Below are 25,726 nucleotides of genomic sequence, written 5' to 3'. Positions count from 1 at the left end.
CTGGGTTAAAAATGGATTTCGAAGCCGAGCTTGCATATCTGGAGGCAGTATAGTAGGGATTTACAGAGGTGTCGATAAACAATGTCATGAAAGACACACACAACCACTAAGAATTACGAACCGGAACATAAAAATGAAAAACCGGATTTGTGGAATAATATACATGACATGAAACTTAACAGATATTTCTAGAGAAATCAAACTCAAGGTTCCGAAATATCTAATTATGAACTTTGAACAAAAAGTTGTAAACAAATTTTGGCCAAGTTCGAACTTGGAACAATGATCACGAGGGAGGGGGTGCAGAGGCGCGATGATCCCCGAAAAAATGACCTTCCGAGCCTCAGGATTTGCAGAATTACCTCCAGGCCCCGCAAAACTGGTCTCCCAGCCTCAGTGACGTTGAGACAGAATGCCTCTGCACCCCCTCCCTCGTTCAACTTTTCAAGAATATATCTATAACTTTTAATACCAGATAAGTCACATGTCAGATTTCTGTAAAATAAATGTCACAACCACAGGGTAAAGGTTCCCTACTGTAGGATACTGTGGGGTACTGCAGGGTACTGCAGGGTACCAGGAGGTACTACAAGGTACTGCAGGGTACTGTGGATATCTTTGGGGTACTGTGGGGTACTGAAAAGTAATGGAGAACTGTGGGTGACTGCAGGGTACCCCGGGGTACAAGGAGCATGGATACTGGGGGGTACTGGGTGGTAAGGGGGGGGGTACCGGTACTGGGGTACGGGAAGTTCTGTGGAGTAAGAGGGGTACTAAGGGTACTGGGGGTACTGCTGGGTAATGGGAGATACTGCAGGTTACTTTGGGTGATGCAGAAAAGTGGGCTTCACTTCTTGGTATTGCAGAGTACTGCTGGTTAATGTGCGTACTTGAGGGTACTAAGATGTACTAAGAGGTACTACGCTAAGTACTGCAGGGTGTTGTGGGTAATTGTGGGGGTAGGTTACTGGGGGGTACCCGGTACATTACCCTGTTGTTCCCGCCATACCCTGCACTACTTCGCAACACTCTGCAGTAACCTCAGTACCCCCAGTTCCCAAAGTACTCCCCAATACCCCAAAGCACCCCCTCTTATCCCTAGTACCGCCACATACCCAATATTACCCCCAATACCTGGAAATATGCTGCAGTACCCTCAGTACCCTTCAGGACCCCGTAATGACCTCCAGTAACTCCCAGTACCCTGAAGTACCCCTGGTTCCCCCTGGTACCCCACATTGCCCCCCCGTACTCCCCCAGCAGTCCTGCAGTACCCGGCAGTAACCAGCACTATTCTGAAACACCGAACAGTATCCGAGGAATCCCAGTATCCAAAATTACACCCCAGTATCCCCCCCCCCCCGGTACCGCCTAGTACCCCCAGTCGGGTAAAGCAGGGGTCGGTATTGTCGGGTAATGTGGCCAAATTAACGAATTTGAGCTGCGGCTCAAATATTGTTATAGGTCCACTTAAAACTGTAATTAATGTATGTTTCAAGATTTCGGCTGGCGTTCAATTGAACCCGGTTTTTGGCGAATTTGAGACGCGGCTCATGTTCAGTCGGTCGGATGATTAATCTAAAATCGTCTTTGAAGTTTAATAGTGGGTAACCCTGCATGTATATTTTTCAATGTACAGGGTTACCCATAAAGAATGAGACTTCAGTGATTTCTTATAATTACGATTCCTTGCAACTGTAAACTTGTTTGTTCTTTGCCAAATCTTTAAATAAGCCATCAGATATATCTGTCTAAGGCAGAATACATAATTAAACCTTAGGATCAGCACATTTTTTTAGTTTCCGGTCGTCTTCACAGTTTCAACAATTGTGGGTAACCCTGTATATATCGTAGAGGGGAAAGCTGATACAGCTGATACCTTTCGAGCAATTGCAAAATATCTTCACAAAAAATAACTTGAATGCGTATTCATAAACTAATTTATGTCAGGAAGGGAGTTTGCACCTTAGTTAAATCTTTAATAAAATGTCGTCTTTTCGTATTTGCAGCAGAAAAAAAACAAATTTTAAACCTAACGTTGCGTTTTGGAATGCGTAAGCAGAGAGCATAAAAACGGGTCACAATCACGACACATGAAATCTAAAAATATCTTTAATAAAAACTAATAGACTAAATAATAAATTACGCAAGAGCATTGAATAATATATGTTTTGTACACTGTAAATAAAGTAATATTCCCTTCTTGAAATGTAGACATGACCCTGCTTAATATATTTATAATAATATTATGTCATGCAAACAAAATTAGCCCTTAATGACTTTTTTCCAGTGGACAAAGAGGAATTGGGCCGTCTATGTGTCTATGTGTCTATGTGTCTATGTGTCTATGTGTCTATGTGTCTATGTGTCTATGTGTCTATGTGTCTATGTGTCTATGTGTCTATGTGTCGTGATACAGCAATTTAGTAGTGTCCGACGTAGGGAAGGAAATTCTTAATTATCAATTTTTTATTCATCATATTTTATTTCTTTAATTTTCCCCCCTTTCCTTTCTAATTTACTCATGAAAATTCTCTATCACAAAAAAAAAATATTTTGCGTTTACCAAGTTGAAGAAAGTATAATTTTTTGTAAACCCTGTAGAAACCAGGGAAAAGCAGTCGAGCCTAACACTGAGAGTCAGTACTGCTCAGTGTACGCTCTCAGCAATACCGGAAGTGTACGCAGAATGCGTAAAAATCCATTGCGAAATAGGTCGGAAGTTACGCACGAAGGAAGTAAAATGTCAAATTTAATTCAAAAATCATAATTTTTAAATATCAAAATATAGTTTTTTATATATTTCTAATCTTGTGTTTCAATGTAAAAATATAATTTTCTAATAAAATTGTGTAAGTATGTCCAATAGTCTTTAAGTGATAAATTCAAAATCAATAATTTTCTTGATTTTTCTTCAAAAAGACTTTCTCTTTGATACAAATTCGTAAAATTAGCTTTAAACTCTTAAATACAATTATATTTATAATCATAAATCTAACCAAAAATGCCCTTAAATTTAATTTGAATTAAATGATTTTTTTCTGCGCAACATTTTTTTGCGTCATGCGTGAATAAATTATGCGTAAAATGGGGTGTACAGTGTACACTTTTTAAACAATTTAAAATTACCGGAAATTTAAGTTGTAAAGATTTAAAAATTGATTACAATTTGAAATAAACAATATTAGATAAACAACAATTTCAAACAGAAACTACAATTTGAAACAGAAACTACAATTTGAAACAGAAACTACAATTTGAAACAGAAACTGCAATTTGAAACAGACAGGCCACAATTTGAAACAAACAGACCACATTTTGTAACAGATAGAACACAATTTTAAACAGATTGAACACAATTCTAAACAGACAGACCTCAATTTGAAACAAATAAAGCACAATTATAAACAGACAGACCTCAATTTGAAACAGAAACAATAATTTTAACAGATGATCTAGATACAGATAGATGCAATTTGAAACAGATAGAAATCAATTCTGAACAGATAGAACAAAATTTAAAACAGACAGAAAACAATTTAAAACAGATAGAACACAATTTGAAACAGATAGAACACAATTTGAAACAGATAGATAACAATTTGAAACAGATAGACAACAATTTGAAACAGATAGAACACGATTTAAAACAGATAGACAACAATTTGAAACAGTTTGATCACAATATAAAGCGGATAAAATAATTCTAATCAGATAGAACACAATTTGAAACAGACAGAAAACAGTTTGAAACAGATATACCACAATTTAAAACATATAAACCATTAGTTTGAAACAGATTGACCATTTATTTGAAACAGACAGAAAACAATTTAAAACAGCTAAAACACAATTTGAAACAGATAGACCATTAATTTGAAACAGATAGACCACAATTTGAAACAGACAGAAAACAATTTAAAACAGCTAGAACACAATTTGAAACAGATAGACCATTAATTTGAAACAGATAGACCACAATTTGAAACAGACAGAATACAATTTGAAACAGATAGAACACAATTTGAAACGCCAGAGACAGACCAATACAGAAATTAATTTTTTGCCAACACAGAAGATTTTTGAGTTCTCTGAAGTAATTCCCATGTTTATTGAGACATTATTGAGACAAGTTTTTAACTATACTCACTAATCGATATTGGATAAAAACTTTTCTAAAAATACAATCACGCAATCAAACTTTCTCATGTATTTTAGGAGAAAAAACATTGTTTAAACACACAATTTTAATGAAACTCTTAAAATGAATGAATTCCTGATTTTTTTCTCTATCAAGTCAAATTCGCTGTTTGTTTGTTTAGACGTTTGATATTAACTCATCAAACCCTTGACCAATGATTCGCCCTAAATTTTAATTGTGGAACTTGGTAGAACATGTAACGTACTTATTCTGGTTTAAGACTTCTAAGTTGAGCATGGGTTGGATAAACTACCTGCAAAGTACATTTTAACGGAGGAACAAGGTGGAACCACTGGAATGGTTTTTAGCTTGCAATAAAGAATTCCAAAGTTTTGCTTTCCAGTGGAAGCTTCAGGTTTTCAAGTTTGGATTTATATAAAATCAAAAATGTTCTTTATTTTTTTTTGCATTTTTAGTGGATCAAGATTAGGTTGCTTTATTTGCGTTTTTGCACCAATTTGTTCCAGATGTTCAAAACTCAATTATTACATACATTGAGAACCAGAAATGGGTCAGTTTACACTGCACAATCACTGTGCCGAATGTTCGTTATGGAACATTTTTGCACCGATTTGTTTTATATATCCAAAATTCAATTATTATATACAGTGAGAACCAGAAAACTGTGGGATAGAGAGACGACATTCAAGTAATACATTAGTGTGCTGTTGTTACAGTTAAATGGGTCTGTTCATACTGCATAATTACTGTGCCTTATGTTCATAGACTTTTTAAACTCATAACTTAAGTCAAAAGGTCGTCTTTCTGGTTTCTGGTTCTTACTGTGTTATACAAGTTTAATTACTGTTTTCAATCAAACATAACCTAAGTTAAAAACAAATGAACGGATGAAGTAAGATAATTTGACATTACATGAACTATGAATATTATTGATATTCTTGAACATTTTTAGAACCTTAAAGCAATTCTTAATGTTCTTAGCTTCTTTCCTTAAAACACAGAAAATATTGAATTAAGTCCAGATCAGATCACCCGGTTTCCGTATCAAGTTTAAACTTCGTATTCAGGAATCAACAGCAGCCTGAATCAATATAACAATAAAACAATTTAATTCACTAATTCACAGTTGCAACATAAATAGATTTATTTAAAGAGACTGTTTACAATACTGGACAAGTTTTTTTATTTATATTTTCTTAAGGGAAATAATTTCGGTGTTAAATATTATTTTTATTTAAAATTTTTTTTTGTCCTTGCATTTGAAAATTGACAACTTCAATCAGCCATTCAATATTTTTCTTAAAAATGTTAATGATCCTATTTTTAAAAATATAGCGTGTTTCACGAAACATGGCAATTGGTAAATAATTATGAAAGTCGTCTTTCATATACTTTATTAGATATTAAAGGTTCTTTGCAGTTTATTTCGTTAAAACATAGTTTTCTGAAACATATTTTATTATGAAACCAATTTTACTATAACTATACTATACTGTAATATTGTCTAATTAATGTCGAACAACTTAAAAAATTATGGAAGAAGACATTCTAAACTATTCACCAACTGTCATGTTTCTTTCGTAGGACACCCTGTACATGCCTGGAGGGAAAGTCCATATTTTTGCTTAGCTGTTTTACATTTTTATTCCTTAAAAAAACTTTATAATAAGTCAAAAATTAGATGATTTAGATTTTCACTCTATAAGATTTTACCCCACTCCCGTCCGTTTTTAACCCGTGTGCCCCCCCCCATTACAAAAACTTTCATTTAACAGCCCTACAGAAGTGTAACGCATGCTCCAACTGTGGAAGTTGAGTGTCTATCCGCAATGCCTAATTACGTCAGACTGCTTTAATTTAAAATAAAATGGATTTTCATAAAGGTGTTTTGGGTATTATTTTTTCTAAAGCCGGACACGGCCAGGGCTGGGAACGAGAAATTACCCTTTTCGGATTTTCCCAGAAAAATAATTTCTTTGCATGAAAACAAATGGAGTAATTAAAACTTCTTTTAATCCACTCTTTAAACAGAATTATATGGTGTAGAAGGTGCCCCTCGGCCTCAACATAGTCGTCACCCAAATTTGTTTAGTTGTCTACTTGTCCCCCCATTAAGCCGCCATTTGTAAAGACTAGAGTTGATCACGCTTGGACCACTCTGAGTCTGAACTGACCAAAGATAACATTGTTCTGAATCTATATATTTTAACTCAGTCATGTTTTGACATGATACTGATACAGTTGTCAAACTATGTAAGCGTGATGGATCTTATGTAAATTCTTGTCAGACCAAGCATGATGAATTTTTTAACACGAATCGTTGTTTTATTAGCACTACACATAAAGTAGTAATCTCTGTCTATTTGTTTGTATGTCTGATCGTAACTCATGAACCCCTTGACCGATTTGCCTCACATTTAGATTTGGGAACTATGCAGAACCACGGGAATGTACCAAGTTTGGTTTAAAAGTATTAAGCTGAAAAGGTCGACTTGTGTAGAAAAAACTTAGTTTCTTATAGGCTAATAATAATATAATGCTAGTGCTTTATAATATTTTCTAATTATTTCACATATTTTATTTATTTTCAATGCTATTTCACATATTTATTTATTTTCAATGCTATTTCATTTAACCAGCTCAAAACATGAGAGTTTAGAGACGACTGAACGGAATATATACTATCTGTTTAGAGACGACTGTACGGAATTTTTACATCTGTCTGTTTCCTTTTCTGGAATTAAATATAAGCTAATAAAAGGCCATATTTAAGGCAAACAACTGTAATTTTGGAATCGTGATAATTTTAGAGTTTCATGTCGTCTTTACAGTCTTATCCTCTGTGGATATCTTTTGTTTTTGACCATGGACAGTCTTGAGTTGTACTTTTAAAGTTGCTTCATTTATGTAAAGTCTTGTAACAGTTAAACCCGATTCTTATCTTTAAAAAATGCAGTGCTAGCATTCTAGTAAATTTTAGCCATCGTTAAAGAAACAAATTCAAATAAACTTGAAGGACACTGCAGGTAGAGGCCCATCTTTTTTCATTTCGTTTGTTCATTGTCAGGAGGGGGCAAGAAATGACGAAGTCCACCCTGTTTTGCAATTTAGCGATTCATGAATCCAGACCCTGAGGAAATTTAAGAGCTCTTATCGTAAAATAAAAAAAGATAATTGAACGTTAGTTTATTGAGCTTATAGTTCAATCCATATAGCACTTAATACACCATATACACACATACAGAAATGTCTAGTTGCGCGCCTGGTAAAAAACTTATTTTCCGGTTGGTAAGGTTAGTTTTTTATTGTTTAAGTATAACACACATTTTTCTTGCCCCCCCCCCCTAAAAATGTTTAGGGGGGGGGCCAACAAATTTTTCGCGCTTCGCGCGAAATATTTCCCACTAGCCCCCTCTAACCAAATGTCTAGTTGCGCGCCTGGGGGGTGGGGCACATTTTGTGTGAGGAATATATGCTCTATAATACAGGGGTGTCCCAATAAACATGGGAATTCAGTGACGAAGTTGATATATCTTCTTTTTAAATAATTCTTTGATTTAGTATAGTGATACCTACTGAGAAAGCTGTAATCCGTAAGAATTTCGTCTACTATGTTTACAATTTGTTTGTTTATGTTTTGACTGCATACGGTTGTACTTAGTAAAACAAGGAAACTACAGTAACAAAGATGAGTAAACTTGTCCGTCTTCACTGTTCATCTTGCAGAGACATTATAGACACATCTTTACAGTCTTTAATCCTTTATAGAATAAACTCTAGCAGACATAATAATATTATGGCTTTTGAAATCAGGTATTACGTACAATGCTAATTCATAACAAAGGCGCGATATCGAATTCGTCACTGAAATTTTTTTTGGGACACCCTGTACGAGGGGTGTATTCCCCTCCCTCTTTTAATTCTTACCATAGACCTTTTAAACTAATCAGGACAAAAAAGTCCTGCTTCTCTTAAAATCCCATTACAATTCTCTCCCCCCAGGCCCATCCCCTCCCTCGGACCCCTGAAATCTAAAAGGTGAGAAGGGGCCAAAAAGATTAATTAGATTAACTTATAATGCATTACGCCCTGAAACTTATAAATATACTGTCTAAAAAATTACTGTTTAAATATTATTTCAAATTTGAAAGTTTGAATTTGGCGCCTTATAAATGTTTAGTAGAATAGCGCCTACACTATTCGTACACTGTGACACTACCCTGCATGAACGAATTACGGTGTACAGTTGTACTGTGGCGGGGAAAGCCTTTCTTTTATTATTTATTAAGCCGTTTTGATTCTAAATTGATTTCCTCCTTGTGTCTTCGAAACTCTCCTCGGCTGGAAGTGAAATGTAGCCATATTATCGGGTCCGTCCTAAAGAACGATTTTTGGACCCCCCCCTGGCCCCCCTCCTATTAATTTTGTACATGACCACTTAAATTTTTATTTAGGGTTAGTTTAAGACATCTTTCTGGGCCGAGCGCTGCGGCTATGACAGGCTTTGGGGGCCGAGCGCTGCTAAAATATCCTAATATATCTTTAAACGGACAGTAGTTAATAGAATATTTAATTAATGTTTATTTCAGAAGTATGGATTTATTAGGGACCAAGTTATTGTCCATGTTTCTTTTAGGAGGGATTTCTTTATTGATAGGTCTCCTAGTATGGAAAGCAAGGTAAGGTTTTTCTAAGGGTGTGAATTTCTTAAAACCATTCCTACCTTAAAAAAAAGTTGCACCAAGCAGCAAATTTTGTTTAGGGTTTTATTCGTGGGTTTTTAGAATATAAATGAATTTTTGGATAAAAAGTTTGAGAAGGATAAAAATTCTTGAGTTTTGATGTCTAATATTTTTTTTATTCTATTGAGAATTGAATTATTATTTAATAAAACTGTGGGTGAAATTTATTTGTTCTAATAGTTCTTCTCCTGTTAAACCGGATAAGCATAGTAGGAATCCAAGGCTTAACCAAATTTAAGTTCCAAAAGTTTCAAACTCTAACTTTGCAACCTGAGCTGAACATTTTAGAATGGTGGATATCGAGATTAATGCTTGATCTCCTCTTTTTTTAAATCTCCAAGGCTGGGAACTTTTGAATGGTGAAAATCGGGATTAATGCTTCATCCTCTCTTTTTCTTAATCTTAAGATTAAATAATGATTGTTTTCCTCTTGTTATTAAGCTCCAGATTAACTAACCGATCGGGATTAAGGATATCACATTCTAAAGTTTTCAGCTCTGATGGTATTTAAATCTTTGATATTTCAATTTCTCCAATTCAATCTCAATTCATAATTTGAAATATTAAAGTTTTACAACATTATTTTGCTAAGAAAATATAGCCTGCGAGGTATCACTTAGATTATTTTTTTTTTATAATTTTTAACATTTTCGGTTTAAAAAAAGTATGCCCCATATTTGTTAGTATAGTGATTGTAGTAATAAAAATCTGTTTATATTTACTTGTTTATAAATTTTATTTTTATTTAAATATTACAAAAAAGTAAAAAACTTGAAAATAAATAAAAAAGTAGGGGTGCATTGGGGGGGGGGGGGTTACAAAATGTATAACTCTCCGGAAAATTTAGACAATGTTTAAACATAACTTAAAATTTTCGTGTAACGCTGAATTCTTGCATGCTAACTCAAAAATATGTATTGTAACGGCAAAATTATTTTTTAAAAGTGATTTATTTCCGATTAAGCTATGATTTAAAGATACAAAGAATTATGAGGATGAGCTGTCGAGTTCTATGAAAAGTTCAAATTTCTCTAAAATATATTACAAACCACTCCCCGGACTAGGCCGACATGTTTGAGATATATAAATATCTAAGTATCTAAATATCTAAATATCTGAATATCTGTCAATATGTTTTTGTGAATGTATCGGTTTGCTTCTAAAAGGAGACTGTCTAGTGTCTACGTCACTCCTGTATGTCGAGTCCATTAGCGCCTGATCCAATCAGGGTTCAAGCATGTGTTTGTTGTCTATTCTGAACCAATAGAAATAGTTAGACGGTAACATCTATCTTTCTATCTAACTCATTATCCAATCAGAGTTATGAATCCTTCAATCTGCGCTATCTGCAGTAAATGGAAATATTTACATCTACTGAAACTATGGTGACGTATAGTTTCAAATCAAATTTTATGTTATCCTTGGAAGGCATTTGAGATAATTTATACCTTAAAAGACAGAAATACGACAAATAGTTGATGTAAGGTTAATTTTCAAATTCAGCGTGTAACCTATTAATTTTAAGTTATTAGATACACCTTGGGATGTTTTTTTGAAAAACAAAAGATTTTTTTTTATCATATCATTTATTTTACGACGTTGAGTAGAATAAGGTTGAAAAGATTGAAAACCATTAAAGAACTATATTGAAAGTGTGAAAAGTAATTAATAAGTCATTAAACAATCAAAGAAATGTAGTCATCATTAAAAGAGCTGAAAAGTGAAACACGTCAGACTAAAGTAAATTTCAATAAAGATTGAAATCTTATGTTTCTAAACATAAATTATTTTATTAAAACGCTATAGATACGTCAAAAAATGTATTGAACAAGATATCCTTATTTGTCTAGCTAAAATTTGATTTATTGATTGATATCATGTGTACTCTACTTATCTGTAGAAATGTTAAGAACCTAAACAATTAATTCATAATTCAGTTTAATTTTGTTCTTAAATCTAATTAAAGGGAGAAAGAGTGCACAGATTTTTTTCAGTGGACTACTGGGGTTTAGGAAACAGAAGAATGGAAGACGACAATTAATCTTGACTTCTCTTCTCCTGTGTTTTGGTGGTGGAGTTCTCCTAGCTACAGCGCTCCTTCATATACTGCCTGAGGTATGTTTTTTACCATCCAAAAAAGACACATCAAAAATGAAACTTGACTTTTTAATGTCCAATATTTGTTTTCAGACCATCAAAAATCATTATTATATTATTATTATAAAGATTTATTCACACACAAAGATATAAATATATATATAAATGGTGTAGTTAAAATTTGTTTAAATAAATTTTTTTGAAAATACAGGTTTCCAAAAGAAAAGAAATTTATGCATAAATTTATCCATCTCCTAGGCCCAAGAAGGCCTGGAACTGGAAGCTGAGAAAACTGGAATACACTGGTTAGGAGAACTGTGTTTATGTTTAGGTAACAAATAATAAATAAAATAATAAAAAAAATCCAATTATACAAAACTAAAATGGTAATGCACATTAACGCATATGATATTATTTAAATGGAAGAAAACTGAGTTTCATACATTATTCTTGATATTCTTTTGAAGTGGAGATTTATCACGGAATAGAATGAACCTAAGTTGATGTTTACAAGTATAAGTTTTAAGGGTTAAACTTCTAAATTCAAAAGTTTTAATTGGAGTTAACGATGGGATTTTAGAATTATCAGGCAATTTTATATAGTAAAGATAGAATTATTGATAGTGAGAGAGGTTTTTAGAAGAAAAGTTATTAATTACACACAAACTAAATATTCTATTCTTCAAACCCTTTTATGTACACTTACAGGTTTTTTCCTGGTGTACATGGTCGAGGAGCTGGTACACCTAGTTCTTCATGTTACCAAACATACAGAACAAATACACAGGTATGTTGTATGTACAGTATGTACTGTAGTGTTCAGTCTGTGATTCAGCAGGGGTTTATTTTTTTTGTTGAAAAAAAAACTTTTTTTTCTCGCTTCCATTTAAAAAATTATTTTTTTCTTCAGTATTTTGTTGATGTTTAAGGGAAATAATTTTTAACTGACAAATTACGTCAAATTAAAGTAAATTGCACCCAATATTGAAATCTTATATTAGTAGAATCATAACTCCGCTTACTGAAAAACTGAAAATTGCAGTATATTTCACGCAATATTGAAATCTTATATGAAGAGAATAATAATTTCGCTTTCTGAAAAGCTATTTAGAAGGGCATAAATGTTTTGATTTTTTTTTAATAAAACCGGATAAATTTTCTTCCAGATCATAATTGTGCGCCGAATAAAAATTAGAGGAGCTATATAGTCACAAAGTCTGACCAGTAATGTTATATAAATGTGAAATATTTGTAATTTTTGTTTAAAATATCAAAAAGGGAAAATCTTTGAAAATTTTTTTTCGCTGTCCTCCAAGTATTATTACTTTCCTAGTGTCTAAGTCTCATGTTTATAAGACCTCACTGTATTAAGACTATATATAAAGCAGATGTATCATATAATCTCAGTGCATTCAAGTTTATCATTAAAAAGGTTGTTCAAGCGTTAACATTTCTACATTTTATATTCTTCATGGTTTATAGATCTGCCTACCACCCCCTTTGATGATTAGTTTGTCCTGCCCTCTCCCCTTTGATGATTAGTTTGTTCTGCCCTCTCCCCCTTTGATTATTAGTTTGTCCTGCCCTCTCCCTCTTTGATGATTAGTTTGTCCTGCCCCCCCCTTTTGATTATAGATGTGTCCTGCCCAGTGCCCTCCCCTTTTCTATTGTCCCGGTCCTTGTCCTTTCCCTCTATTCGCCACATTTTCCCCTAGTTCGGTCATCCTTTCTCAACCCCTAGTTTCCCTTCCCCTTTTCTCTTTTGCTTTTCCCCCTCCTTAGAGTTTCGGAGTTTCGTATTTTTCCCGATCAATTTCCTAGCTCTTGTATCGTCCCCTCTTTTTTTTCACGGTCTATAGACATATTTCCAACACCGTGGTTTCAGGGAGGGGGCTTAAAACTTGATCAAATATGACAAATTATTATGTACTAATACAGGGTTATTTACAAATATTCAGACTTCAGACAATCTCCTATTAAACATGTCCCTGCAGTTGTTCAACTCGTACAACTTATATTATTATTTATCCGTTTATTGTACGTCAAATTTTGTTCAGGATTAATTTGAAGTTTTTAAATCTTTAAATTATTAATACCTTCAGACACTTCTGTCTATTTATTAAGATCGTGTAAAATTGTGAAAACCAAAAAAATAGTTCAAACTTCTGTGTTCTAAAAACACAACAATTAGAATTCTTGCAATTAAGGATAAGCTGTTTATTCCTGCTTTTTCAAAGATTATATATTTCCATAAGGGAGAGAGGTTTATTAAAAATAGGAATATAAATGAAGGCAAAATAGGATATATTTAGATATGTTTTATTGTGTGGTATAAAACGTACAGGGTGTGGCACATTCAAAGCCTAGTTCCTACATTTATACATATATAATTCTATAATTTTAGTTAAATTTACAGGGTGTACTAATTCCCATTGATCGGTTTCTTTTTTCAATCAATATTGCAAAAAAAGCGTTTAAAATCCCCCAAAAATTCTTTTCTTTCGAACACACCTTGAACGTGTCAAGGACCAGCTCAAATTTTGAAACCAGGAATCTACTAAACGAAATATTTGAAGGAAGTATGGACAGGAAATTATAATCTCATTCTGAAAGGGACTGTTGACGTAGTTTAACGTCACTCTCAATTTGTAACAGCATGACCGATTCACAATGGTCCCCAATTGCAACCTTTGATTGACCAAAAATAACAAAGATATTTTATTGTTTTTAATATTTTAGAAATTTAAAACTGAGGAGAGGTGATTTTTTTTCCTGGTAAAATTAGACATAATTACCCGATTTTTGGCTTGAATTTTTTGAACTGAATGATAAATCGATGACGAGCTAAAATATCATTTGATGACCTGTAAAATTGAAAAAAAAAAAATCTATTTGCTTTTAGGACGTTTTCGATGCGAAAATCGAACGCAAATCATGACACATCGGATGGAAGGATTGAGGGAAAGGATGAGGAGAAGGATGAGAGACGGGATGAGGAGGATAAAGAAGGGTTGGATGAGAATGGAATCCAACCTGCTGATGTGAATATAGAAAATGTAAATACAGTCGAGGTATGGTTAAATCTAATAGTTAATTTATTATAATAATTATAATAATTAAAATTTAAATAAATTCGTAAACGTTAAACAATTCTAAAATCGTAAGTGTCGACAGGGGCGGATACAGGATTTAAGTGCTAGATTTATTTCGAAACATAAACATCCAGATTTAGGAACAAAATTTTTTTAAGATAGATATTTTTCCTGTTTTGCATCAGGTTTTCTTTCCCTTACGTGCTATTGAGGAGCAATTCTGAAATCTCAGGCCCCCCCCCCTGAATCCTTCGGGGGTGCGAAAGTCTTGCCCCTCCCCTCCCTGTATCTGACCCTGAGCGTCGACATTTTATCATGCGAGTTGGCACAACAGAGGAACTGAGTTTTTGCACATTCCGACTTTCTAATACCTCAATTAATTTAAGTTTGAAATATAGAAGCATTTCACCATCAAGTTGCAACAATATAGGGATTATAAAATTTGCGTGTGTTGCAAATAATCATTTCCTTTGGGCCCAACTAATTGGTTAAACCGTTATAACGTTATTTACATACAGACCAAATATATGTGTTTATTTCTATGTATTTAAGGATAGTTCGCGTAAATTCAAGGGACCCTACTTACAAAAATGACAATGCCCGATTCACAAGAGTTCCCTTGAAAAACCTTTATGTTATCAATAAAGGTATTGTCGGGTTTTCTAGGTTTAAAAATGATCAATTCGATGACTCCTATTTTTTCTTACTTTTAATCGAAAATAATCAGATTTGATTGGTCAAAGTTTTTAAGGGTACCGTTGTGAATTGGGCTTTTTCATTTTTGCATGGAGGGTATTTCTAAACTTTTTTTTTCAACTGGGAACAGGTTTAAACCCGGTTTAAATTCTTTCTCTCTGTAAACTCCGATTCATTTAAAATACCAGAGACCGAATTTAATGAATTTGAGCCGAGTCTCAAATCCTCCAAAAACCGGTTTCAATTGAGCACCAACTTAAATCTTGAAAACTTGAATGCAATTTTAAGTGGAACCAACCATATTTGAGCCGCGGCTCAAATTCTATAAATTCCGAATCAGGCCGGCTTTGAACTTGCTTGAGCAAGCTGTACGGTACACATTTAGACAATATAAGGCAAAACGGGACTGTACACCAAATTAACAATCCCCTTCTAGTGAAATTTATGTGTCCTAATCGTTTTATTTTAGAGATGTTGTGAAAACAAGCCTGAATGTCACAGCGATATGGAGCTTGGGTAGGATATTAGCTATTTTTATGGTTGGATAAAAGTCGGCCCACTTAACTTAGAATTTTAATTCCTGTGAATCTCCTGAGTTCCCCGACAAAATTTGGGGCCAATCTGTCCAAGGGTTCCTGAGTTATGATCGGACAAACAAACAAACAGACAAGCAGATATTACAATTTTATAATAAAAATAACATAGTGATAATAATAATAATGATTCTAAGAGCTACAATCTACATTATTGTCTAAAAATTTCAAATAAAAATATTTATTTTTTATCTTCCAGGGCAGTTGATGAGGCAAACAATACTAAATACAATCCAAAATATGAGGTATTTTTTCATTTTTTAGTTTAATTATCAATTTAATGAAATTGATGATATTAATGGGTTTGAGTTTATTAAGTTTGAATAGTTCACGAGATTTACTGGTTAATAAGTTTTATTTTTAAAGCAAAATATTTTTTATTTTCGTAAACATAATTAGATTTTACAAAATTTTACTGTTACGCTGTTATAACGAAAAAAGCATTTTATTTTACAATATAAATTGGCTTTACTTTCATAGCTATTATTGCAGTTGATAATGCTCGAGGCATAATAAGTTTTATGATATAAGACATTTTTGAAACTTATGAGTTAAATACGTTTAATAAGATCAATGATTTGAATGAGTTTGATAAAAATAATTGGTTGAAATTTTTTTTCAAGTTTAATTTGTTAAAGAAATATTATTATTAAATGGGTACGATTTCATTTAGTTTACATTTATTAAATAAGTATGAGTTCAGGGAGTTTACATGAGTTTAGTATGATAATTACTAATTAGTGTAGTAAGGTTAAAAAGTTAAATGAAAAAAATGAATTTCATAAGATTGATAGTGATATGAGTTTAGTGAAACTGGCAGGGTTGATGAGCTGAGATTGATTATTTGAACTAGTTTGATATTAGATCAATGGGTTTAATATGTTAAATAACTAATATGAGATTTATAAATTTTAAAATTTCATAATATTTAGTTTGCTTTTCAAAACTGTTTGGTTTTTAAAGATAATTTTAATTTTTCTCAATTTTTTATTATGAAATCCCTTTATCTTTGCAACCTAATGGTGTAAATCTTTGATATTACAAAATTAGATTGTTTGATCTAATAGAATTCATAGTTTGACATATCTTAGGGTCAGACATTGGGTTGCAAATATATAAGAAATCAGAGTTTGTGGCAAATACTCAATTCCATTATTTTAGATATACGAAAGTCAAAAATCAGTTAAATTCTAATTCCAATGATAGACATTTTAAGAAGAGAGGGAGGAAAGTTTTCAAGCTTCTTGGGAAATTCGTATTTTAACATTTTAACTTGAAAGCAAGTTTTCTAGAATATATGGAACATGAAGATATTTTAAATGTTTATAGAAACATATCTGCTATTGTAGGTTAGGTTAAGCCTGAGTACCAACACAATGTTCCCAAACTACCATTCCCCGGATACTGTTGATGTAAAGTAAGTTATTTATTATTAAATATATTGAATTTTAATGGAATTGACAAGAGTAAAAATTAACATAAGTATCTTCCTCTGATCGTTATTCAGATGAAGGTGTTAAGCGTTTCGTTGTAAATTTGGCAATTGCGGCGGAAGACGATTCCAACTGAACCGGATATCACGTGGGTGTCACCAATTTAGCTACGCTCAATAATAATAAGTCATGGGTTAAATAAATAACTTTATATACTAATTAAAAAACTAATCGTATATTTTAACATTAAGAATTGTGTCAAGCTATCGGTAACGTGGAATCTGTTTCTGCTCATTTTGCCGCGTCTTGATATCTGGTTCGGTTGGAATCGTCTTCCGCCACAATTGCCCAATTCACAACGGAACGCTTAACATCTTCATCTGAATTACTATCAGAGGAAGATACTTATCTTTATTTTTCATATAGTTGAATTTTGTCAATTTTCTTCCTCGTCTCTGCTGCACAAGTTGCTTTAAACAGAAACTTTAATCGAAAATGATCAATTTTCAGATAGAATAGGATGGATACCACTTTAAAATACGATGACAGTTTCTTTACAGGTTTTCATGGTGAATCAATTCAGCTACTTTCTTTTTTGAGCCATCATGAATTTTTAACAACACATATTTAGGGATTTTCTTTCCTTTTCATCGCTTTTCATAATCTCTAATTTTATTATCGAATTAAAAAGGTTAAAAAGATTTTTCATATACCTGTCCAGATTATTAAATTTTTTTTTCATTGATTTTTTTATTGCTGTATACTGTAATTTGCATACACATGGACTGGATGTGTAGTGAGGAAACCCTTCATTTACAGTGGACCAGGTCCAATTCACAACAGTACCCTTTAAGCCTATGTATTTACAGTGGACCAGGTCCAATTCACAACGGTACCCTGTAAACCTATGTATTTACAGTGGACCAGGTCTAATTCACAACGGTACCCTTTAAACCTATTCCTAGCACAAATGATAGAGAATTATTCCTATTTTTCTATCTGAACATTGATTATCTTATATCGCGGATTTATGCAGAGCTGAGAAAGGAAGGAAATTATGAGAATTGATATATTTTTAAGCAAGAAAACAATGGGTTCTTTTTTATTGCTAATCCGATGTATTTGAACATTAGAATCGGTAAACTGTACACTTTATTAGAATATAAATTACCTTGAAACAATAGGAGGAACAAGACACCTCTAAACATGAGACTATAAGACTGAAATAAATTTAAGAATTCAATTTGAATTTAATCAAGTTTAAAATTAACCCTAGACAGCGAGGGTTCTAAACCCCAAATATAATAAAACTATACTTAAATCATGATTCTGATTCTAGAAAGTAGATGGGTATTTACTCCCAAATCAAATCTAAAAATGTAAAAATAAAATGTATGCCTAAATTTTCAAACTTACTTTCAATAATTAATTCTTCCGAAACAGATAATCTCAATAGACATAAGAATGCGAAGACGACAATATAAATAGTATTAATTAGGTCCCCAAAGGCCGTGAGAAAGCTACGAGAATCAATGAGAAAGCACAAAGAGGCGCATGATGGTAAATCCCACGTGGTTGAAGCTTCAGAAAACATCATGAAGGATTTAATAACAGGTTATTATACTTCATCCATCTTTAAACATTTGTAAACAATTTAAAATCTTTTATATAAAATTTTTTTATTTACTTGCTTCTTGCAAATTATGAATTAAATTCAGTGGAGTATGTCGAGGGGGGGGGGGGGCTAAAAGGTCTAAGCCCCAACACCCACTGGAGATAAAAAACTATGATTTTTATTGGGGATTCCGTCCCACCGGGGGCTTAGTCCCCCCACCCCTCTTGAACAAAGAAAGGATATGCCCCCTCTTCTGGACAATTCCCTGTATACGCCCCTGGAATATTTACAAAATACCTCGGCATCATGAAAAGCTGTATCCATGCCCTTTAGTTCATAAGAAACCAACATTTAAAATTATTATTCTGTACTTTATATATATTTATATATAAATAGTATTGGCGCTATCCTTCCACGCTGTGTTTGAGGGACTAGCAGTTGGATTGGAGGAAGATATTGCAGATGTATGGACTCTTTTCGGAGGTAATTATTTGGAGGAAAACATTTCAATTTTTTTCGGAGGCTCTTTTGAAGATAGATAGATATTTAAGTTCTTTCCAAGATTACTTTTCGGAAGTAAATATTTAAGTTTATTTTGGGAGGAAATATTTAGATTCTTTTTGGAGGTATTTATTGGGATTCTTCTTGGAGGAAATATTTGAATTTTTCTGGAGTTTAATTCTTGGATTCTTATTGGATGAAATATTTTGATTCTTTTTTAAAGTAAATTTTTAATGGAGGTAAATGTTTGTATCTTTTTTTCGACTCGTTTTAGAGTTGAATTTTAAAGTTTTACGACCTAAAAGTGAAAAAAGTATTGAAAGCACAAATTGCATTTTCAAATTGACCATTAAAAGATGTAAAAATTAACAAGTTAAACATTAATAAAATAATAATTAAAAATGCTTTGATAAAGTCCTTATCAGTAACCTTTTCAAAGCATGTACAAAGTGCTAGGTCATGATTTATTTTGATTTATTGTTGTTTAAAGGGACTGTAAACATAATTTCAAATGACCTTTCAGTGAATGGCATGTCTGATTCATAATGGTACCCTTAAGAGCGTTGATTTGTCAAGTATCCATGATTTTATTTTTGAAAACCTTTTTTTCTTCCCTCCCGGGCTGCGTATTTCTGGAAACAATTATGGGACGGGCGGATTTTTGGTAATGTCAATTTGGTAATGAAAATTTGGTAAGGTGACAATTTGGTAATGACAATTTGGTAATGACAATTTGGTAAGCTCACAAAAGTGACAATTTGGTAATGACAAATTGGTAACGTCATAAAAGTGACAATTTGGTAATGACAATATGGTAACTACAAAAAAGTGACATTTTGGTAATAAAAGTTTGGTAACTACAAAAAAGTGACAATTTGTTGATCAAAGTTAAATTTAATTCAATTTAATGTTTAATAATTTGCTGTTTCTCACATCATTTAGGGTTAGGTTAGGTTAGGACAATTTCTGGGCCGAGCGCTGCGGCCTATTAAAAGTTTAATAATGTGCTGTTTCTCTCATTATTTTGGGTTAGGTTAGGTTAAGACAAGTTCTGGGCCGAGCGCTGAGGCTAGGATGGGCTAGGGGGCCGAGTGCTGCGGCCTATTAAATGTTAAATAATGTGCTGTCTCTCTCAATATTTTGGGTTAGGTTAGGTTAGGTTAAGACAATTTATGGGCCGAGAGCTGCGGCTAGGGTGGGCTAGGGGGCCAAGCGCTGCGGGCTATTAAATGTTAAATAATGTGCTGTTTCTCACATTATTTTGGGTTAGGTTAGGTTAAGACAATTTCTAGGCCGAGCGCTGCGGGTAGGATGGGCTAGTGGCCAAGCACTGCATCCTCTTAAATGTTAAATGTTGACTATAAAAGGGACAGTTTGGTAACTACATATAAAAAGTAACATTAATAACTTCCTAACATTGACATACATAAAGTCCGCTCTTGTTGTAGTATTTAAATCCTTCTGAATTTTGCCACCCCTAGAAGGGGTGATGAATAAGTAATTCATGATCCAAGTCTCCTCATTTTGCAGTATATGACACAAGTGCAGGTTGAAACGTGGTTTTTAGAAAATATCGCGAATTTTACAATTATTTTTGGCGCATTTCTTTTGTGCAGAAATAAAAGATTCCTAGAATCAATTATCTTCAATTGAATATAAAACTAAGAATTAAACAATTTTAAATAAAATCACTTTTATTTCGTTTACCCAGTTGTCACTTTTATGACGTTACCAAATTTGTATTACCAAATTGTCACTTTTTTGTTGTTACCATTTTGTCATTACCAAATTGTCACTTTTGTGAGCTTACCAAATTGTCATTACAAAATTGTCATTACCAAATTGTCACCTTACCAAATTGTCATTACCAAATTGTCATTACCAAATTGACATCACCAAAAATCCACCCATCTGATTATGGGTATAGCCCTTCTCTTCAATGGTGGGTCACTAAACTTTACGACAACAGGATCTAAATACTAAAAGTACTATGGTGCAACATTAAAGGAAATTATTATACTTGGAGACTACTAGAAAACCATTGCCGTTAGTGATTCTCAACGATATTCTTTGTATTCTTATGAAGAGAGATAGCATCGATTTAATTTAAGAGTCAATTCAAATTGTGTCGACAATCAGTTAACTTTTATAAAAACTGCACTGGCGTCCAAATTAATGAATTTAAGCCGTCTCAAATCCTCAAAAACCGGTTTCAATTGAGCGCAGGCTTAAATCTTGTAAAATTGAATACAATTTTAAGTGGAACCAGCCATATTTGAGCCGCGGCTCAAATTCTTTAAATTCGGCTTCTGAACTAGAAATATGTAAAATTAGTTTTTTTAAAAATATATTTGTCTCAATTTTTTTTGTAGCAAACATTTTGAAAGATGTTGTTCAACCAATTTTAATTTTAGAACTTTACGAGTTAAATTCACATACAGATTTAAACATAAAGGTTTCAGACTTCAAGAGACGACTGTTTGGAATTTACTCAGTCTTTTTTCTTACTTGCATGGAGTCTCCTATATGTTAGTTGCCTGAATTCTTTCCACCAAATTATTGAATAGACTCTCAGTAAAATATTTAACATATTTATATAAAATATATATCTTTTGTGGGTATCTCTGTATTATAATTTATCATTTTTATTAGGATTTGAAATTAAAAGGGTATTTAAAGCATAATTGTAAAAAAACTAATAAATTTGAGTTGAGGAAATGATGTTATTATAAATGTAAAAATGTTATGTTTGTTTTAGCGATAGCAGCGCACAAGTTCGTGATCACATTTTGTGTCTGCGTAGAACTAATGCAGTCAGGGACAAAGGTAAATTCTACGCAGCATTTTTTTATTTATTGCAATTTTATTATTCTTATCTTAACAAAATATACGTCAAGTTTTAAAAAGTCTACAAAATTAAAGTATAAATGTTTGTTTATGCTTTTAAACGTTATTTCAAGAACTAATTTAGATAGTACACTACCACGCCAAGTTAAAGTAAATTCTATATTAGACTCTCATCTTGTGCCAACATTTTTAGAGGAGAAATATTTGATCTCAAAGTCGAACCGGTAATGTCGTATATATTTGACCTTATCCTACTATTTTGTGGAGCAACACGTAATCCCGCTGAAAACTTTGTATAACTATGACCGTTTACTCGCTCATCCTGTGTTGTACGGAAACCCGAGCTAATTAAAGAATCTTGGAAATCAGGGTTACTTTAATTTTGACGAAAGTTTTTGTATTTGAAGTAAAAATTCATGAGAAATATTTGTTACTCTTTTTCAGACGTTGTTCTATTTTCTCTACCTGACTACATTTTCATTGGTTTCCCCCTTGGGGATAGGGATAGGCCTTCTTATTAGGTAAACAATTCTCCCCCCTTTTCTAAAAATAATTTTTTGTTAAATAAGAATTTTTGCGTGGATTTAAAAAAATTTCTTCTTTTTTCACTAAATTGATGAGATTTTATAAAAAGTATAAAATGTCAAAAAGGACTGAAATCAAAGAAATTAATTTTGGTTTCAGTCAATTATTTAATGTTTTTAGGTTTTAATTAATTAGTTATTCGATGAAATATTACCTTAAGAATATAATCAATCTAATGATTTTTTAAAAGAAATTTAAAATCTATAAATTCTATAAAACAACTAAGTTTTTGGCCAAGTATATATATACATTTTAAACCCCAATATCTTTGTTTGCAAAGCTTTCAATTCAAAAAGAAATATCTTGAGATGATCTATAGGGGGTTCTCCGTGTTAATAAAAAACAGAGCATTATAATGTTGTGAGTTTCTGGTTAGTTTCTCATTATAATGTTGTGAGTTTCTGGTTAGTTTCTTATTATTTTACGGTTTAACCAAGAAGAATTTAGAAAATGTTGTTTTCTTACAATTTTTACAAGTATTGAGATTAAGGTTTGATAGTCAAGACGACATTTTGTAAATTCTTAACCTACCGATACTGGAATGCTGCAGAAATTTAGTTTTTAATTGAAAAATTATATGGAAGAGCTTTACAACTGTTCCTGCATATTTTATTGATATTGATTTATTTTTACAAGTATTGAGATTAAGGTTTGATAGTCAAGACGACATTTTAGAAATTTTTTCGAAGGCTTCGAAGATCTGGGTTAAACCTAATTCTAGACGAATAATTGTATTATCTTGTAGTGAGCTGGGTAGTAAAGATGAATTTCACATGACAACAATAGCTGTTCTACAGGGTATTCGTTTATTCATTTATTCATTTATTCATTTATTCATTTATTCATTTATTCATTTATTCATTTATTCATTTATTCATTTATTCATTTATTAATTTTTATTCTTATTACCTAGGTTTAGCTGGTGGAACTATTATTTATGTTGTAATGTTTGAGGTTCTACAGAGAGAAAAGGAATATATTCAAAACATCTTCATTTTAAACATTTTTCGCCATCGTTATTGAATAATGTTTTAAAAACCGATTCTTAAAATCATCCCTTCAAAACGAACAATTATTAGGATTTGAAAGGTTGAATTTGCGCTCTTGCTGAACAAATAAGCTGCGTGAAAACGTCTTATTAGTCTCAAATGATTCCTAAAATTTTTCGCCACAATACTACATTCTCAGTTCAATTCTACCATACATTTCCGGTCACTCCCTTTAACTTAATGGTTGCATGATCAGAGCCGGTATATGGTTGCCTTTCTAGTATTCACCGTACCAGCCCGTTTATTGTGGTTGATAGAACGCATTTATAAATGCAACAGAATTAGGCGGGCTGATTTAGAATAGTGAGTCCGGACACACTTAATCTTAGAAGTTTCGTCCCAAGTTCTGAATATAATGGAGTTTAGGTTAAAGAGGTTTCTGGGCTGCTACAACTCCTCTGTATTATTATAGGATTCTCATTAATGCTCACAATAGAAGTTTTCGGTAATAATATAGATGTTCTGTAATGTCGTCTTCTGCGATAGACTTTTTTTTCCAGAGTCAAACAATAAATTACACTTACATTAACAAAAAACATAATTTATAATAAAAAACAACTATTCAATACTCTAGGTACGGTGGTATGCAATTTTTTCAATAGAATGAAGACGATTTTCAATCTTAATTTTGATTAATATAAAGCTTTTAAACTGCATGTAATGTATACACAAAAACATGGAAACAGAGCGAAGCTGTTAATTAAAAATGTTAACAATTAAAAACTCAATAAAAAGTCGCCTTCATTATATTGCTATAATTCGCCTACTACTGTAGATGTTTTAAAAAATTATTATTTCGATTTCAAAGGTGGACACAGTCATGAACATGAACACGAACATGAACATGAACATGAACATGAAAATGTTCGAAATAGTTCTCTTCTAATTCCAAGTTTTTTCAACCAAACAGACTTTGTTCCACTCGAGGTAAGCTAGAGCTATATCAGAAATGAGTAAATTAAAATAAACGAGCAGGACAATTTAAAGAGTTAATTCAGTCAATAAATATTAAACTCGACTAATATACAACCCTGATACAGGGGTTCCTTCAAAGGGTGAGACACTTACGACGACCTAAAACTCATAAAGTAAGACGACCCTCAGATTAAATTAAGCCTTCTGCTTTAAGTATAGTTTTACATTAATGATTTGGCAAAGATACAAACACGTTTACTATTGTAAAGAATTGTAAATACATGATAAAAGACAGTTTAATTGCCTAACAGTCGTCTTTGAAGTCTGATCCTTTGTGGGTAACCCTGTATTTAATTTATTAAATTAATTTATTATTTAGGATTTTGAACATGATGATCTACTTCACAATCATAACAATCTTGATGAATCTGGGTACCTAGTTGTTCAAGATCAACCCATACCTCAGCTTGATCTCGATCTACCTCCTGATCATGAACACCTTGATCATGATCATGATATCATTTAAATCACCTGTTTAAATCTTACCTTAGCTTAGTCCAATAAATCTGAATGTTCAATTGTGCATGGTAAAATCTAAAATCAATAATCATAATTTTGGTTCTCTTAAATACTCTCACAGGTTTGAATTATGTCTAGAAAACTATTTATAAAAATTTAGTATATCTAAAACAGTAAAAAAAACAGAAAGCTTTGGAATACGAAGACGACTTTTAGAAACTGAAATTAAAACTTGTCATTGTCAATCGAGCTCAGATACAACAATTGTGCAGCGTAAACAGACCCTTTTTTAAAAGACCGTGGTGCATCTAGGGTGGTAAGCAATTATATCACTACAATAAAGACAACTTTTTATTTAAGTTTTGATTGTTTATAAGCTTTTTTCGAATTACAAGTTTACAAGTAATCAAAAAGAAGCTTTTAGATAAATTCTCTTAACGTCTATGTTTTTTTGTCTCCACTATTTTGATATAATCGCCAACCACTGTATGTAGACTGGATATCGAATATTTTTGGCTCTGCTGATCATTATATTGTTTTAGCATATTCTATCAATTAAGAGAAAAAGGAGATTTATATTTTATAAATCTTTATTTCTAAATAAATCCATGGGTATTTTATATCCTCTTCTGAATTGAAATCCATCCCTACAATGTAATATATGGATTACTTATGACGTATTCAAAGATCTATAAGTAATAGACTACTTGGATCCGACTAGCTGGTAAATCAAAAAAGAAGAAATCAAGATTTAAATTTTTACACGGAGAAACTTAAGACGATAAAGTACAAATAGAAAACTATGGTTATAGGAGATAAAAAAGCAGCTTTTGAAGTTCAGAGAAAAGATTCAAAGAAACTTGACCAGGATATAAGACAA

The 25,726-nt window shown here is 32.4% G+C and overlaps 1 protein-coding gene across 1 annotated transcript; it reads left to right on the top strand.

Moving 5' to 3' along the window:
• Positions 1-8,754: 8,754 nt before the first annotated feature.
• LOC111718178 (protein zntD) lies at positions 8,755-24,905 on the top strand. The gene is made up of 17 exons (XM_023493700.1): positions 8,755-8,841; positions 10,899-11,019; positions 11,260-11,332; positions 11,710-11,788; positions 13,904-14,072; positions 15,259-15,305; positions 15,582-15,627; positions 16,732-16,799; positions 18,314-18,429; positions 18,827-18,913; positions 21,690-21,757; positions 22,223-22,299; positions 23,109-23,161; positions 23,277-23,335; positions 23,779-23,857; positions 24,221-24,339; positions 24,707-24,905. Exons 1-17 carry the CDS (start codon positions 8,756-8,758, stop codon positions 24,851-24,853), a joined length of 1,494 nt encoding a protein of 497 aa, XP_023349468.1. The 5' UTR covers position 8,755; the 3' UTR covers positions 24,854-24,905.
• The last annotated feature ends 821 nt before the right edge of the window (positions 24,906-25,726 follow it).

This window comes from Eurytemora carolleeae, unplaced genomic scaffold (assembly GCF_000591075.1).
Source record: "Eurytemora carolleeae unplaced genomic scaffold, Eaff_2.0 scaffold13, whole genome shotgun sequence".
Taxonomy (NCBI): domain Eukaryota; kingdom Metazoa; phylum Arthropoda; class Copepoda; order Calanoida; family Temoridae; genus Eurytemora; species Eurytemora carolleeae.
This window is presented reverse-complemented; position numbering and strand designations above follow the sequence as displayed.